The 16,678-nt window shown below is 37.5% G+C and overlaps 1 protein-coding gene across 1 annotated transcript in view; it reads right to left on the bottom strand.

The window, feature by feature from the left end:
• The window catches only part of FER1L6 (fer-1 like family member 6), a 222,837-nt gene that overhangs the window by 188,664 nt on the left and 17,495 nt on the right, over positions 1-16,678 (bottom strand). The window contains exons 3-6 of the mRNA XM_072606566.1: positions 14,542-14,662; positions 10,576-10,630; positions 10,358-10,489; positions 4,062-4,124 (exon numbers count right to left, since the gene is read on the bottom strand). Coding sequence (XP_072462667.1) covers positions 4,062-4,124; positions 10,358-10,489; positions 10,576-10,630; positions 14,542-14,662 — 371 coding nt within the window. The remainder of the gene's footprint in view (positions 1-4,061; positions 4,125-10,357; positions 10,490-10,575; positions 10,631-14,541; positions 14,663-16,678) is intronic.

The following is a 16,678-nucleotide window of genomic DNA, read 5'->3' on the forward strand; positions in this document are numbered from 1 at the left end:
AAGGCCATTTAGAGCAGTAGGAAGATCCATATTATGGACCTGCTGCAACCATAGCCCAGTGATGGGGGTGGGGATTATCAGCACTTAGCGTAGTGCCTGGAACACAGCAGGTGCTTAATAAAAGCTAGTGGACTAACTGGTTATAGTGTTCTTCTAATTTTATGAAGTACTTTAAGAGGTCTATGAGTTTCTTTCTTCAGATGAGTTTTCCCACTGCTTATAATGAGATCTAAAATTCTACCATTCAAGTTTCATTTATTTGGTTTTTCAGACTTTTTAGTCCTTGGGAGTTCTCCATAAAAAAGCAATTATCCCCTGGGTAGGGTGATACCTTAAGTCTTGCTGCAGTGGGCCTCTTCCTAGAGAAGACCCTAACATGCGTGTTTAATTTTTCCTCCTCCAGCAGAATAAAGAATTTTTTTGTTGTTGTTTGGTCTTGTTTTGTTTTGGTTTTGCTTATATTCATTGTTAGCTCTTTCGTTTTATTTTGTTTTATTTAATTTTTCAGTTAACAGTCAGGGTACTATCTCTGGGAGTTCTTTGATATTTTTCAGAGTTAACAGAGGTTGTATAATCTCTATCACTCTTTGGTCATTTGTTTTCAGGGTTTGACGATGGTTACAGTAGATATTTACTAAGCAGAATGATGTGTTAGGTGCTGGGGGATTTATGAAGTTTGGTTTTTTGTTATTTTAGGGTTTCTTTTGGTGAGGCAATCAGGTTAAGGGACTTGTCCATGGTCATACAAATTATACAAAATCAATATAGCAAGTTATAAAAAGTTTAACTATGAGATGGTCTCTGCCCTCACTAAATAACAATAATTGTCATATTTTGTTATGTACATATATTACATACATGTACATGTATGTACATATGTGTAGTTTATATGTACATATAGTTCATGTAGTGCTTTATTTGCATTTTCCCCTTTGGTCTTCTTCTTTGGGGGTGGGGTATCAGGTACTTAGTAATTATTAAATTGAAGTTGTAGCTAAATCATCTTAGTGATAGACTCATCATATTGAAGTATAAAATACTTTGAGCAGAAGAGAACTTAAAAGTCACCTACTCTAACTTCTGTGTGATGCCTGAATCCCTGCTGTTGTTATTCAGTCATGTCCAACCCTTTGTGATCTCATTTAGGATTTTCTTGGCAAGAACTGGAGACATTTGCCATTTCCTTCTCCAGATCGTTTTACAGATGAGGAAACTGAGGCACACTTGCCCAGGGTCACATAGCTAGTAAGTGTCTGAGGCTGAATTTGAACTCAGGAAGATGAGCCTTCCTGACTCCAAAGCTGCCATTCTATCCACTGTGTGCTGTCCCTTTGAATCCCTTCTAAAATATACTCAACTAGTAGTCATCTACACTCCTGCTGAATACCTCCAATGATGAACTCGTTACTCATCAAGGTGTTCCATTCTGTAAATGTAAACATTAGAACAATTGCAAAACACTTGACAGGGGAAATGGTTTCGTTGGAACTACTGTATATTCAATGAAACCTCTTGCATATTTCTGGTGAGTCTTTTGAGTTTTTTTCTCATTACATTTAATGTTCAGTTCCAAATTCCCTCCCTCCCCGCTCCTCCTCCTCTTAGGGTTTCTTAAAGGTTGGTTTTCAGTGACTAAGACTGGTCCCAAGATGATTGGATTGATTGAGACCCTTAAGAGGGCAGACCTTGGTCAAAGGAGCTGCTGCTCTGTACCAGCCTATAAAAGAGAGTCGACAGACCACTCTTGTCCCCTTTTCCCTTTTTTCTACTTTTCCCTTATAAAAAAGTCTGGCAAGCATCAAGTTGCATGTGGTGAGTCTAGGGGGCCTGAGAGAGAGATTCTTAGAAATTCAGGATTTCAGAGTTCTGTCCAAATTCTACTTATTTCCCTTTCTTGAGTATAGGTAAGAAATCAGAGCACTAGAAGCAAACTTTTCCAAACTAGGAGAAGGCCATAGCATCTGGGCAATGGCAAAGAAATAAGAAGCCACAGAAATAGACTTGTGCTTGCCCATGTACCTGGAGAGAGTCATTTGTGAACAATGTTCCTGAACTCCACATCCTGAACAGAAAAGAGGGAAATCAACAATTTGCTAGGCATGATGATTTTAGAATCATCCAGCAGAAAATGGAGACTTCTTGCGCAGAAAACACACCAGCCTTGGACATTGTCTTGACAGTAAAGCCAAGTAATCAAGAGCTTGGAAATTCAGTCAACAAATCTTTGTTGTTATTGTATGTGCCAGGCACTATGCTGGGCATTGAGATACAAAGACAGAAGTAAAATTAACCCTGCCCTTAAGTTACTTATATTGTGTCAGGGGATACAACAAGTACATGAATGGGGATATGCAAAATATACACAAAATGAAGGCAGAGTAATTTGGAGGGGATGCTGTAATGGTCAAGGGGCGTTAGGAAAGGTACCCTCTAGAAGACGGCACTTGAGATGAATTTTGAAGGATTCTAAAAGATGGAGATGAGGAGGAAGTGCTTGCCAGGCATGAGGGAGAGCTAGTGCAAAGGTATACAGCACGGAAATGGAGAACAAGGTGTGTTTAATAATAAGAAGACCAGTAGGAAAGCTGACCTTTTAGAGAAGGGTGGGGTTTGAGCAGCTTGCCTCTTGGAAAAGAAGAGGACTGCTCACATGACCCACCTACTCAGAGGAGCTGCAGCAAAGGGACTCAAGCCATGACATGGGGGAGCAAGAAATAAGGATCTTGACCTTATCTGGAGATTTCTCAGAGTAAATTCTGATGGGGCAGGGGAAGGCGAGGAGGAATAAGCCAAAGAGATAAAATGACCTTTTCATGTCAGCCCCTGGAACTGAATTCATCCTATGTGAGTCTAGAATTTGACAGGGGAAGTCAAAGGGAAAGGAGTGTATGGGCCACAGGTTAATGTAGACTGGAGTAGACTTCCAAAGCCCTTTCTAGCTCTGGAACTCTATAATTATAAGCCAATACCCACTTGTTACCATATGACTCCCCATGGGGAAAGAGGAAAAAGGAGGGAAGGAAGAGAAGAAAGAAAGGAAGGAAGGGAAGAAGAAAAGAAGAAAAGGGAAGGAAGGGTGGGAGAGAGAGATAGAAAGAGAGACAGAGAGACAAGAGACAGAGAAAGAGAGACAGAGGGAGAGAGAGAGAGAGAGAGAGAGAGAGAGAGAGAGAGAGAGAGAGAGAGAGAGAGAGAGAAGAAGAAGAAGAAGAAAGAGGAGAGAGAGAGAAGAAAGCAATATTGCCCAACTCAAACTGGCCAGTTAGATCCCCAGAACTTTTGCTACTCACAGATGGCTGTTCATCCTTCATTCTCAGAGGACCAATGACATCATGAGAGTGATGTCTTGACTTGGTTGTGAATTGGATTTCAGTAATCCAGAGCTGCACAAAGCAATCAGCCTCTCTTTCTCCTCCAGAGTTAGTGGCAAGTCAAAAGTCAAAAAGACTGCCTATGGCCCAGGATTCAGTGGGTGACTTTGACCTTTTAAAACTAAGGTCTTTCCCAGGTCTCAGTTTATCTGAGGACAGCCCCCTGAGAATCAAGCTTATCAGAAAGAGAATCAGAAGCATTAGGAAAGGAAACCGGAAAATGGCATACGAGAAAAGAGACTTGAGGGAAGTATTAAAGGGAGAGGTGGAAGAGTGTCCAAGACAAATTAAGCTAATATCTCGATTTTGCTAAAGTTCCTAATAAAGTTAAGAGAAAATGAATCCTGTCTTTTCAACACTGACAAAAACCTCGCACACCACAAGGAGATCATTTGCAGCCTGAGTTTAATATCCATGCTCTCTTAATATGTCCGACAATTAAATTGTTCTATTTGCTAGGTTATAATGTGCTTCTAATAGCCTTTCTCCTCAATAGATTTTTTTTCACCTTCCTCCCAAACTGCTCTCTTCAGGCAATTTTTAAGCTAAAGATTATTCTCTCAGTGCCCATTATATGACCATTTTAATATTATACCTTAGCCTTTGGATGATATACAGACTCAGAGCCTTATGACCTAGCTTAGACTCCCTTCATGAGACAGAGCTATCACAGGAGATTGGCATACTTACTGAGAGTTTGATGATTTTGTCAAAAAGATGCACTTGTGGCCCGATGAAGTCAAACACGAAATACTGTTTATTAAAAAAAAAAAAAAAAGATATATGCATTGGTGACTGGAAGCAGGTCATCCTCTCTAGTCTTTGGATTAATTAATTATTAACTAACTAATTAATATTAACTAATTAATCCAATCTGAAATACACCATGAACTTACCAAGACATTCAGGAGAGAAGAGTGGCATCTCTTTTATAGCTAAAAGAACACTGAATTTGGAACAGAAAACCTGATTCTCAGCTCTGCCATTTACTAGTTATGTGACCTTGGACAAGGTGCTTGGTTTCGTCATCTGTAAGATAGAGGTACTGCTAACTACGCTACCTGCTTTACAAAGATCTGGGAAAGCTTCATGAATAACCTATTTGAAGTACTCTGTAAACTATAAAAATCCTACAAGTCTAGGCAATACTATTATTCCCAAAATGATACAGCCCTCAAAGTTAAATAAATAACCTCGTGGCACTGGGGGGAGGGGGTAGTTGAAATTGCTTCTGTTTTAGGCACTCTGTTTTAGGCGTTTAAATGTGGTCAGGTAAACCACCCCTAAAACCTTGTTCACTTCCATATGCTCCTTCCAAAAGATTTTTGCAGCTTTTTGTTTTAAGCTGCAAACTGAGAATTGGGTTCATGTTCTGCAGATAGAGAGCAAGGCAGCAAAGAATCAGGCACTGGGGGGGTGATGTCAGGACCCACCTGGGCTACTTTTATGAACCATAAAATGCTACTAAGGCTCTGGTTGGGAAATCTGAAGCTCATTTGAAATCATCCAAACTCCCTTTTTAACCCAGGCTGTCTTAAGAAGAAAAGAAACAGGTTTCCTTTCTTAGCATGCCCCCCGCCAAAAGACATTTCTTCATGATTTTTGCCCACATTCACCCAAGAAGAAGGCTCCGAGATGATGGGAGATGATGTTAGGTCAAATCAATTTATTTGTGGAGAAGTGGGAATGAGAGGGAAGAATCACAGAGGCCAGTTTTATTTACTAAAGAGCCTTTTTTTTTTTTGAGGAATGCAAAAATGAATTCACAGGCTTAATTTTTTTTAATTTTAAATTAAATTTTTTTCCTATAGTCTCTGGAATTCACGACCTTTTAAAAAAATTAATTTTTTAAAATTTCTTCCATAGGCTCTGGAATTCATGCTTTAATTTTTAATCAGAGTTTCAGAGTTGAAAGGGACTAGAAAAGAGAAGTTATCTCTATCTGACCTAGAAACTCTTCTATGATAGGCTTAGCCTCTACACAAATACCCCCAGAAAAGTGGAGCCCACTGGCCTCCCAAGGAAGCCCAAGTTCACTGTGGGAAGCTCAAATTGTTGGAAAGTTTGTCTAGACGATGTCAAATCATTTGCCTATTTGTAAATTCTGCCCACTGCTCTTAGACCTGGGGTCATGTAGAACAAATTCTACCCCTCTCCCAGGCGATAGCCCTTTGGTTCTTAACACCCTTGTTAATACATAACCATATATATATGTGTGTATATATATATATATATATATATACACACATATAGATGTATATATACATCTATGTATATGCATATATACATATAGATGCATATATACATATACATATATATATAATACATAACCCATTATTTAGTTCTCCAAATTTAAAAGATATCCCAATTACTTCAAGTAATCACCTCTAGGTGTTTTTATTATTCAATACTTTTATTGTTATTAAGATTTAGGAAAGGCTACAACCAAAATGGGTTGATTGCTTAATAATTATTCTATCCTGTTCATGTTATGTAAAAAAAATACCATCTATCTGGGAAGGATCCTGGAGTAGAAGGAGCTAGGGATCTAGATATTTATATATGAATCTCAATATGCCACTAACTATCTATAAACTACTTAGTCTTCAAGCCTTTCAATCCAGAACTCAGTTTACTAATCTATAAAATTGGGAGCTGGAATAGATAATCGCTGCAACCTCTTCTCCATCTAATAATTCATGATTCAATATTGTAGCATAAAAGTCAATCCTTGTCCTGGGACAGTTATCAGTAGCTGTGCCTTTAATAAATGCCTTCACCAACCATTCCCTATACCACCAGCATTAATGGTTGTTGAGTACATCAACCTGGGCCCAATGACTCACAAGCCAATATTTAAGCACAATGCTAAGCTCATAATAAACCTTCATGAAATAATTTTGTTGTGTTGCCTGGGGATGGTCACTTTTACCTTTTTAGGTCTCAATTTCCTTATCTGTGAAAAAGAGGGGGTTGAATTAGATGATCTCTAAAATCCCTTTCACTTTTAACTATGAGTTTGCAGCCAGTAAAGGTGTGGTATACTTGGTATATCTTTCAACCCCCATATAGGTGAATTGATTATACATTCAGCCTACATACAGGGGAAGATTTTTATAATTTATGTACTTATATTGTCAGGTCTAGTTTTTTTTAAAAATGTTGTCTCTTCTATAAAATTTATTAGTCTATGTATTAATGAACAATTTATCAATCTTATTCATGTATGAATCGATAATTTAAATTCAATTTGTATGTCATAACAAAAAGTGAATTCTAAATAAACAGGAATACTCACAGACCCTACTTTGTCAGATCATTCCCTTCAATATATTTTCAAACACTTCTCTGAATTAACTAACTCTGGAAATATGCTAACTTCTACCATCTTTTGGATATACAGGTACAGCATGCTTTTACATGCCTACAGGTCAGACTTCTGGTAATCTTAACTCTCGGGAAATCACCCCTGAACTCACAGATAAGTGAAAAAAGAAAGGTCTCATTTCCTGAAATAGCTATCACAAAGCCCATTCGTTAAAGCTAACCTCTTTAATCCATGGATCCTCTCTCTTGATTTTTATCTAGCAAATAATTCTTAATGAACTTGTTTCCTTACCAGCAACAGACTAAAAACAATAAACCCCAAATAGAAGGAGAGGGTTATAATTGGGTATAGTGACAGAAGAGCCTGACCTTAGGGAGTAGACTAAAATTTAAAGCCATAATTTTGCATAGACTAATGTCTTTATTCTTTGTAGTTCAGACCTTAACCCTTCAACTCAATTGGCTTCACAAATCCCAGTTCTTCTACTTACTACCTGTGTGTCCTTCAGCAAGTCAACCCTCCTTGACCAGTGAGTTGGATTAGATGGCCTCTGAGATTCTTTCCAGCTCTGGAAAAATGATCCTATGATTTTTAAGGGAAATTAATTTATTCAGATGGGGTAATAGATCAAATGTTGGACTGCCTTAGACATTTATTAGCTATGTTTATATATTTATATCATATATAATATATCATGTGTTTGTATATGTTGAATATATTATATATATTATAAACATATTGAATATTTATATGTTTACTAGCTTTCTCAGTCTCAGTTTCCCTCAACTGTAGAAAGAAGTGGTTGAACATGCAGGCCTCTAAGTTTTCTTCCCCTTCTAAATCTGTGATGTTTTGGGAGGGAAAAATCATCATCCTTAAAGTTGTCATGGAGAAAAATGGTCTCCTACCACCTATCCCTTTATGCCCTGCTAGAAATAGAACATTGGCCAACATGGAGCATGAGTCTTCTATTTGACACTTTGCTTACTTGTTGTTGTTTTGTTAATTATGGCCATGCTTTGTTTTCCGTCTGATGTTATATCATAATTTTAATAACATGATAGAATATAATGATAATAATTATGTAACAATATAATAATATATCATGATAATAATGACAACCAGCATTTATATAGAGCTTTACAAATACTGTTATCATTTTATCCTTCAAATAACCTTGGAGGGGATACCATTATGATCCTCACTTTATAGATGAGGAAACTGAGACAGAGGTTCATTAATTGTGACTTGCCCAGGGTCACATAGCAAGGAAGTGTTTAAGGTAGGATTTGAACTTTGTTCTTCCTGAATCTAGGTCCAGCACTCTATCTACCACAATATATAGCTATCTGCTTACTCTCTCTTTCATTAATTTTTTGTCATTCAGTGATTTTAGTTGTGTCTGACTTTACATGAGCCCACTTAGGGTTTTCTTGGTAAAGAAGTGGTTTGTCATTTCCTCCTCCAGTTCATTTTACAGATAACGAAACTGAGGCAAACAGGGTTATATGACTTGCCCTGGGTCACATAGTCTCTGAGGCCAGATTTGAACTCAGAAAAGATGAGTCTTTCTGACTCCAGGCCTGGCTCGATCAGTCCTCTATGGTGCCACCTAGCTTCTGTTAATAACAGCTCACATATAGTGTTTCAAGATTTACAAAGTTGTTTCCTCATAAAAACTCTATGAGGTAGGTGGTACAAGTATTATTAACTGCATTTTAGAGATGAAGAAACTCTGACTTTTTTGAAGTCAGGCTCAAAGGCACATTAGAGATAATCTAATCATAGAATGAGAGACCATCTAGTCCAACACCCTCATTTACAAGTAAGGAAAATGAAACTCAGGAGGTTGACTTGTCTAAGGTCACACAAGCATTGTCAGTGGCAATGTACAACCCCAGATTTTCTGGCTCCAAAGTCAGTCTTTCCACCATGTCACAATGCCTCCTTTTATAGACAAATCAATAGGGTTGAGGAGGTTTGCTCAAAGCCACATAGATTATAATTGAAGAGGTACAGTTTAAATCCAAGTCTTCTGAACCCAAATCTAATGCTCCTAACACTATACATGCTCCTTTCTTATTGAGGATTTATTTCTAGTTAATATTTCTAGCCACTATGCTTTAGAATCAGATTCAGAATAAATCCTCAGTCAACCTAAAGAGATTTAGCTGTTTTAATCTTCACCCATCACTCTGAGGCTCAGCTTTCTTAGCTTGATCTTACTATGTTTTGGAACTGCCTCAGGCTTATCTAGGCAGGAGCTACCTAGAGCTTTGAGCACAGATGGAAAATTACCATCGGCATTATCCAGCAGTCCCTTGAAATGAAATGGTTGAGGATATAGGTCCAGGGTGAAAAAAGGACATGAGCCTCAGAAGCAGATTATGACCTCAGGTCCTCTGACCCTAGAACCATGATTCTTCCCACTAGACCATACTGCCTTCCTTGAGGGTACTCCCTTTGCCAATGCAGATTGCAGCCCCTCTATAATTTAGTGGTGGGCACTAAAGAAATAAAATTCATCACCCTGTGACCAACCTGGTGGTGAGTATCTTTAAATGAAACTAGGCTGCTCCTCAGGCAGCAGATCTGCAATTCATCACCTGGATCCTACAAAAATAGCTTTCTGTCATAACTCAGAATTATCCTTTGCCTTATCCACTGCAGCTTGGTGTCACAGTGGACGGACCATTGGACCTGAAATGAGAAATATCTGGCTTCAAAATCATCCTCAAAATCCTTATTAGCTGTGTGACCTTAAGCAAGTCACTTAACCTACAACTGCCTCAGTTCCCTCACCCATAAAATTGGGACAATAAAGCCACCTACTTCCCAGGGTTGTTGTGAGGATCAAATGAGATATTTGTAAAGCACTTTGCAAGCCTCAACAAGCTATAAGAATTCTGGCTACCACTATTAATTATTGTTATTATTGCTATTGTCAGTTTAGTTATCCAGAAACTGGTAAAAGAACTAGCTAGGTCATGGTGTGGAAGAAATCAAAGCCAGAGCATCCAACTTCCAGCCCCAGATCCATTATTTACTGGCTGTATATTCTTGGTCAAAACACCTCAAATCTTCGGACCTCAATTTTTCCATCTGTAAAATGAGAGAACTGAACCAGATAGTCTCTGCAGTCCGGTTTGCTTTCATGCTGATTTTATATACATTTCGGATTCTCTTCCTTATTCCTCTTGCTTACATTTCACTATTCACTGTATCCCAGAAAGCAGCAGGTTATGGGGAAGCAGAGGAATCACCAGTCATTTCTACTCCACTTCTGGGAGAGATAATGGAACAGTGGATAAGAAATTGAAAACATCACCTTTAATAGAATTTGTAAATTGGATCATGCTTTTCCATATTTTTCTGATCCTGTTTTCCCTTATGTAATTAAGAATTATTGATTGTAGATTGTTAGAAGTAGAAGGAATCTTAGTACACCTAAAAACATCTAATCAAACTCATTTATTTTTTCATATGAGGAACCTGGGGTTAATAAAATTAAATTGTGACTCAAACAAGGTCACACATTGCTGAGTCACAGCACTACAATTCAAACCCAGGTGTTCTGACTCTAAGACCAGGATGATTTCCACTGCTAAGGAGGGAGAGAGGGAGAAAGAGAATTAAGGATTACTTAAGAATGACTTACTTCATTGTAAAAGGGGCTATTTGTTCCTTCTTTGACTGCTGTTTGCTTCTTCTCATCCCCAATCTCAATGATGACAACTGGATCGATATTTTCTCCTACCAGTTGTCGGGCTTCAATGATGGTTATGGCAATCTGCAATGCAAAGGCATGATCCATGTCATTGCAGGGGTCACTGTCCATTTCTGTAAAGTGAGTGATTACATATTCTGCGTACTCACTTGATAACTTTGGGATTTGGCTTCGCCATCGTGGATCTTTGTCACCAATTTCGATCTGTTAAAAGAAAGGAAGAAAAGATTGGCTTCAAGAAATAAAGGCATACTTTAACAACAATTGCAGTAATAGTAGTACTAATAATAGCTAATACTAATATAACACTTTAAGGTTTATAAGGTACTTTATATATTATATGTGTGTATGTACAAATGTATATGTGTATGTAAACCTTTCAGTCTTAATTTGCACATCTGTCAAATGGAGCATGTACCTCACAGAGTTGTGAGGATTAAGTCATATTAACAAATGTTCTCTCTCTCTCTCTCTCTCTCTCTCTCTCTCTCTCTCTCTCTCTCTCTCTCTCTTTCCCTCCACATATACCTATATATACATACATATATACACACACACACACATATACATATCTGCATTTATTTTGATGTTGTTCAGTCTTTTCAGTCATGTCCAACTCTTCACGACCCTGTTGGAGTTTTCTTGGCAGAGATACTCTGCCTCACTTAAATCCAATTCAGCACAAGTCAAAACATCATCATTCATTGGACCTCTTCAAAGATTAAGGACAGAAAACCACACCAACAATTGCAGTGGTGTGCCACTTCATTCTCCACCTTATTTTACAGATGAGGAAACTGAGGCAAACAGGGCTATTTGACTTGCCCAAGATCACACAGCTAGTAAGTGCTTGAGGGACAAATTTAAACTCAGGGAGATGAGTCTTTCTGACTTCAGACCTGGACTCTATCCACTGTGCCCCCTAGTTGCCATATATGTATTTATATTATATGTGCATGTATGTACATATATACATATATGTATATATGTATGTACACACATACATATATATGTTATATATATATGTTAAAATCTCATTTCATCCTGAAATTGTTCTCTCCAGAATCCCAATGGTCTCTTAATCTTTGAATCTAATGGCCTTTTCTCAATCCTCATCTTTCTTAACTTCCCTGTAGCCTTTGACATGGCTGATCACACTCTAACACTTTTTTCTCTCTGGGTTTTCATGGCACTGCTCTCTCCTGGGGACCACTTTTTCTCAGTCTCCTTTGCTGACTCTTCCTCCATGTTGTGCCCAATAACCATAGGTGTCTCCTAAGGCACTGTCCTGGGCCTTCTTCTCTTCTCCCTTTACACTATGTCATCTGATGATCTCATCAGCTCCCATGGATTTCATTATCATCTCTATGAAGATGATTCTCAGATCAATTTGCCCAGTCCTAACTTCTCTCCTGACCTCCAGTCTTGCATTTCTTTCTGCCTTTTAGGCATCTTGAACTGGATGCCCCATAGACATCTGAAATTCTATATGCCCAAAACTGAACTTAATATCTTTTCCCCAAGACCTTCCCCTCTTCCAAACTTCTCCATTACTGTTGACTGCACAATCATCCTCCCAATCACCTAGTCTTGAAGTCTAGGTGTTAACTTCAACTCCTCATTCATCCCCCACAACCAATCAGTTACCAAGGTCTGGCATTTCTACCATCATAACATCTCTCATATGTGATCCCCTCTCTCCTCTGACACTAACCCTGCCCACCAGATGCAGACCCTTATCACCTCAAACCTGGACCATTGCAATTACGTGCTGGGGGGGTCTGCCTGCTTCCAGTCTCTCCCCCTCCATCCTTCCTTCACTCAACTACCAAAGTGATTTTCCTACTCCTTCTCAATAAGCTCTTGTGACACCCTATTACCTCCAGGACCCCACAATAAATTCTCTGGCTTTCAAATCCCTTCACAACTTGATTCCTTGCTACAAAACTTTAACCCCCCTGCCCTTCCTAGGTACTCTACAATCCAACGATAGATGACTGTTCTTTGCACAAGACATTCCATCTCCCAAACCTGTGCATTCTCATTGACTGCTGCCCATGTCTGGAATCTCTCCCTTCTCATTTCTGCCTCTTGACTTCCCTGGCTTCCTTCAGGTCTCAGCTAAAATCTCACCCTCTCCAAGGAGTGTTTCCTAGTTCCCCTCAATGCTAATATCTTCCATTTGTCATACCTCCAATTGACCCTGGATATATCTTGAATGCACATTGTTCTTTGAATGTTGCCTCTCCCATTAGAATACGAACTCCTTGAGGGTAGAGATGGGTTCTTTTTTCTTTCTTTGTATCCTCAGCACTTAGTGCAGTAACTACTGAACACAGAGTGATGCTTAATAAATGCTTGTTTACTTGATCCTCACAACTCCATTTTACAGATGTGGAAATTAAGATTTAAGAGACTTGTCTAGGGTCACAAAGGGTCTGAGACAGAATTTGAATTCAAGTCTTATGATAGAATGTGTCTGATATTTAACCATTAATTTAACTAGATAAACAGAAAACTCCAAAAGAGACAACTTTAAAATGATTCTGACAGGAATTGAGGAAAACTTGAATAAAGAGAAGGATAGCCCTTGACCATAGGTAGGCTAAGCCAATGTAAGTCCTTACTTCCCAAATTAATGTATCATTTTAATGCAATATCAATCAGAACATCAATTGATATAATAGAATTAATTGATCATAATAAAAATTTATATGGAAAAAGACAAACAAGAATATAAAATAATTTAAATTGTATTATAACTCATTGATTATAAAAATTATTGATTTCCCTATAAAATGATAAAAATAGAATAGAAGAGAATAGACAACCTAAAGTACATGAGATTCATTTTTGATAAATCTAAGACAAAAATATTGAGAAAGGGAATTATTATTCAATAAAAATAAACAGTAAAATTTAGGTAAAATTGGGCAGTAAAAATGAATTTACAGCTTTATTCCAAATTACATACTACAACAAATTCCAACTGGATCATTGATCTCAATATACTTTTAAATCATAAAATTTTTGGATGAAAAGGTAATAATATATTTATCTCAGTTATGGAGAGGAGATGAAATTTATTAGTTTGATTATAAATAATATTTCAAAAATCAAAATAAAATATATAGATTAAGGGAGTAAATAATTTTAATAAATATATCTAGTAAACAAGTGACACCTAATCCTAGGCGTCTAGGTGGCACAGTGGATAGATTTCAAGACTTAAAATCAGGAAGAATTTATTTTAAATCTGACCCCAGACACTTACTAGTTGTGTGACCCAGGGTAAGTCATTTATTCTATACTAAGTGACTTGTCAGGCTCAATTTCTTCAACTACAAAATGGGAATATTAATAGCACCTAACTGGTAGGGTTATTGTGAGGTTCAAATGAGATATCTATGAAGTGTTTAGTAGAGTGCCTGACACATAATAGGTACTTAACAAAAGTTTATTTTGTTCCTTCCTATGTGAAGCTGATATGCAGTTGGAAGTGTAATGCCCTTTTCCCCAATAGAGAAGTAATCAAAGTTTAATATAAATCATTAACAATGAGATATCATTAAAAATTCTAATGGAAGAATTCTAATTAAGACAACTTTAATAGAATTTAATGTAACACTTGGCAATGAATATACTGTAATAATATAATTAATTTAATATAATAACTAATAGACCTAGAGTACAAGGTCTAGGTCTACTAACTAGACATTTCTAGGCATTACAGGACTCTACTAGTGCCCTCTAGAACAAAATAAAAGTTTCTTTTGGCATGTTGTGTTACCTTCTAAGTAAAACATCTTTCTTTTGGGAGAGAAAAGGAAGGCAAGGACCTTTAATTCCATCACTAAAGCTCTGTGTCTCAGTAGCAGCTGAGACCTTGTCTCTTCAGTAGCTCCTGAGTCTGTCTCCTAACATTACATATGATGCTACTCCTGCTGTGTGATTGTTACTTTGGTACCTCTTGATATCCCTATCACAACTAAGGATGGAGACTGAGAAGGTAGCCGAGACAATTCAACAAGATTATGAAGGATAATTGATATCATTAAGCAAATCATTGCTGGATGAAAGGTGTGGCAGGCTTTTGGAAGAGGACAATACTGCACCTTCTCTTCAGAGGGGGTGAGGATGTTGGAAGAGTGCCTATGCCATCTTGTATCAGGTCATCACCTTGTCCTTCTAGTGCAGAAGATCCCTCCTGAGGGGCTGAAATTTTTCCATGTCCTTCTGAAGAAACAAACACAAAAGTATCTAACCTGTAAAACATGGGACTTAAAGTAAGCCAGAGAGTTTAGTAGTTGGAACAGAGGAGAGAACTGAATGGAAATAGAAAGGAATATACCTTTTTCTCAGTGGTTCATGGTACCTTTACAAAGATTGACCATATATTAGCACATTTCAAATCATAATGCAATAAAAATTATATTCAATACGGAACACAGGAGGGATAGCTATCCCAGCATAGTGAACAGCCAGAGAGAATGCCTGGAGCTGAGAAAGAGAGTGTCTTATTTGTGGAACAGCCAGGGGATCAATGCTACTGGATCAAAGAGTCCATGTCATGGAGTAAGGTGTAAGAAGATTGGAAAGGTGAGAGGGAGTTAGATTATAAAGGGCTTTGAATGCCAAACAGAACATTTTGTATTTGATGCTGGAAGCAATAGGAAGGCACTGTAGCTTATTGAGTGGTGCAAATGGTGTGTGTGACATGATTGGACCTGTGCTGTAGGAAAATCACCTTAGTCATTGAATGAAGATGAATTGGATTGGGGAGAGATTTGGGGCAGGCAGACCAACAAGCAAGTCATTGCAATAAACCAGGCATGAGGTGATGAGAGTCTGTACTAGAGTGATGGAAGTGTCAGAGGAGGGAAAGGGGTACCTTCATTTCATATTCATGAGGGTTGTTATTTAGGTCATACTTAAGTGGTCTCATGTTTTTTCCTACTTTCTTCAATTGAAGTCTAAATTTTGCAATAAGAAGCTCATGATCCGAGCCATAGTCAGCTCCAGGTCTTGTTTTAACTGACTAAGGAGCTTCCCTACCTTTGACTGCAAAGTATCTATCTAATCAATTAGATTTCCTACCTTTGTTAGTCTACTTCCAGGTGCTCTAAGGGTTCTTAGGGAATGAATAGGTCTCCTATCAATTTCTGAACAACTCTACTGCTGTTCTTTTGTCTTCCCTTTAGCATTTATTTTATGGATTTAAGTAAAAAAAAGTTTTCTCCCCTCCCCCTTCCTTTTCAGTTTAAAGCTCTCTTAATTAAATTTGAAAGATACCAGAAAGAAACATCTTGAGCAGCCATTTTTAGGTGCATTCCATCCCTGGACAAGTGCCCACCATTCCTATTTTAAGCTGAATCGCATTCTCAGACAGTCTCCTTAACCAGCTGTTCACTTCCCAATTCTGCCTTTCTATTCTGAATCTCTTGCCATTGATCACCAGCAGTGATAGAAGTACTACTTGTGTCCCTAAAATTCTTTCTTCTGTCTGTTCCATATTCCAAAATTATCTCTTTCTCTTCTTCACTCTGATACAACTTCCATTCCCTCAATTTTTGGTGCTCAGTTCTCTTAATGACCTGATAAATTAATTCATTTAGGTATTAATGAATGAAAAAAATCATAAAATGACCAGTACAGTAGAAAATTAAATCTAAACTAATTAAATTGGTGGCAAATCTTTTGAGTTATTTCTTTTAAGAGGGAGAGACTTACTCTGTCTACTCTTGTGAGTAGACTAAAGAAAGGACCCCTCTGTAGTTGGTGTAGTGGGATAGATCTGGATCCAGTCAGGAAGACCTGAATTCAATTTGACCTCAGACATTTACTAGCTGTGTGACTGTTGACAATTTACTTAAGCTCTGCCTGCCTCAGTCTTCTCATCTGTAAAATGAGGATAATAATAGTACCTCTCCCTTTTAGTATTACTGTGGGGATAATGAGGTAATATTCATAAAAAACTTTGTAAATCTGGAAGTACTTACGTAAATGTTGTTTTTTATAGTTGCCTAAAAAAAGTTATTTTACTTCTTCAAGCTCAACTTATATAACTTTAGATTTATTACCTTTAGATTTTTTACTCTACTCTGAACTTAATTTATATATCTTAATTTGTGCATATCTAATAAAAGGCAAATAATCTTAGGACAGGTAATACTTTAGAGATTATTAGACAATTCCACCATATAATCTGTAAATTTGATTTCCTTTTCTAATCATTTCTAACAAAAAGGAAGA

The sequence above is a fragment of the Notamacropus eugenii genome, chromosome 4 (assembly GCF_028372415.1).
Source record: "Notamacropus eugenii isolate mMacEug1 chromosome 4, mMacEug1.pri_v2, whole genome shotgun sequence".
In the NCBI taxonomy this organism is placed as follows: domain Eukaryota; kingdom Metazoa; phylum Chordata; class Mammalia; order Diprotodontia; family Macropodidae; genus Notamacropus; species Notamacropus eugenii.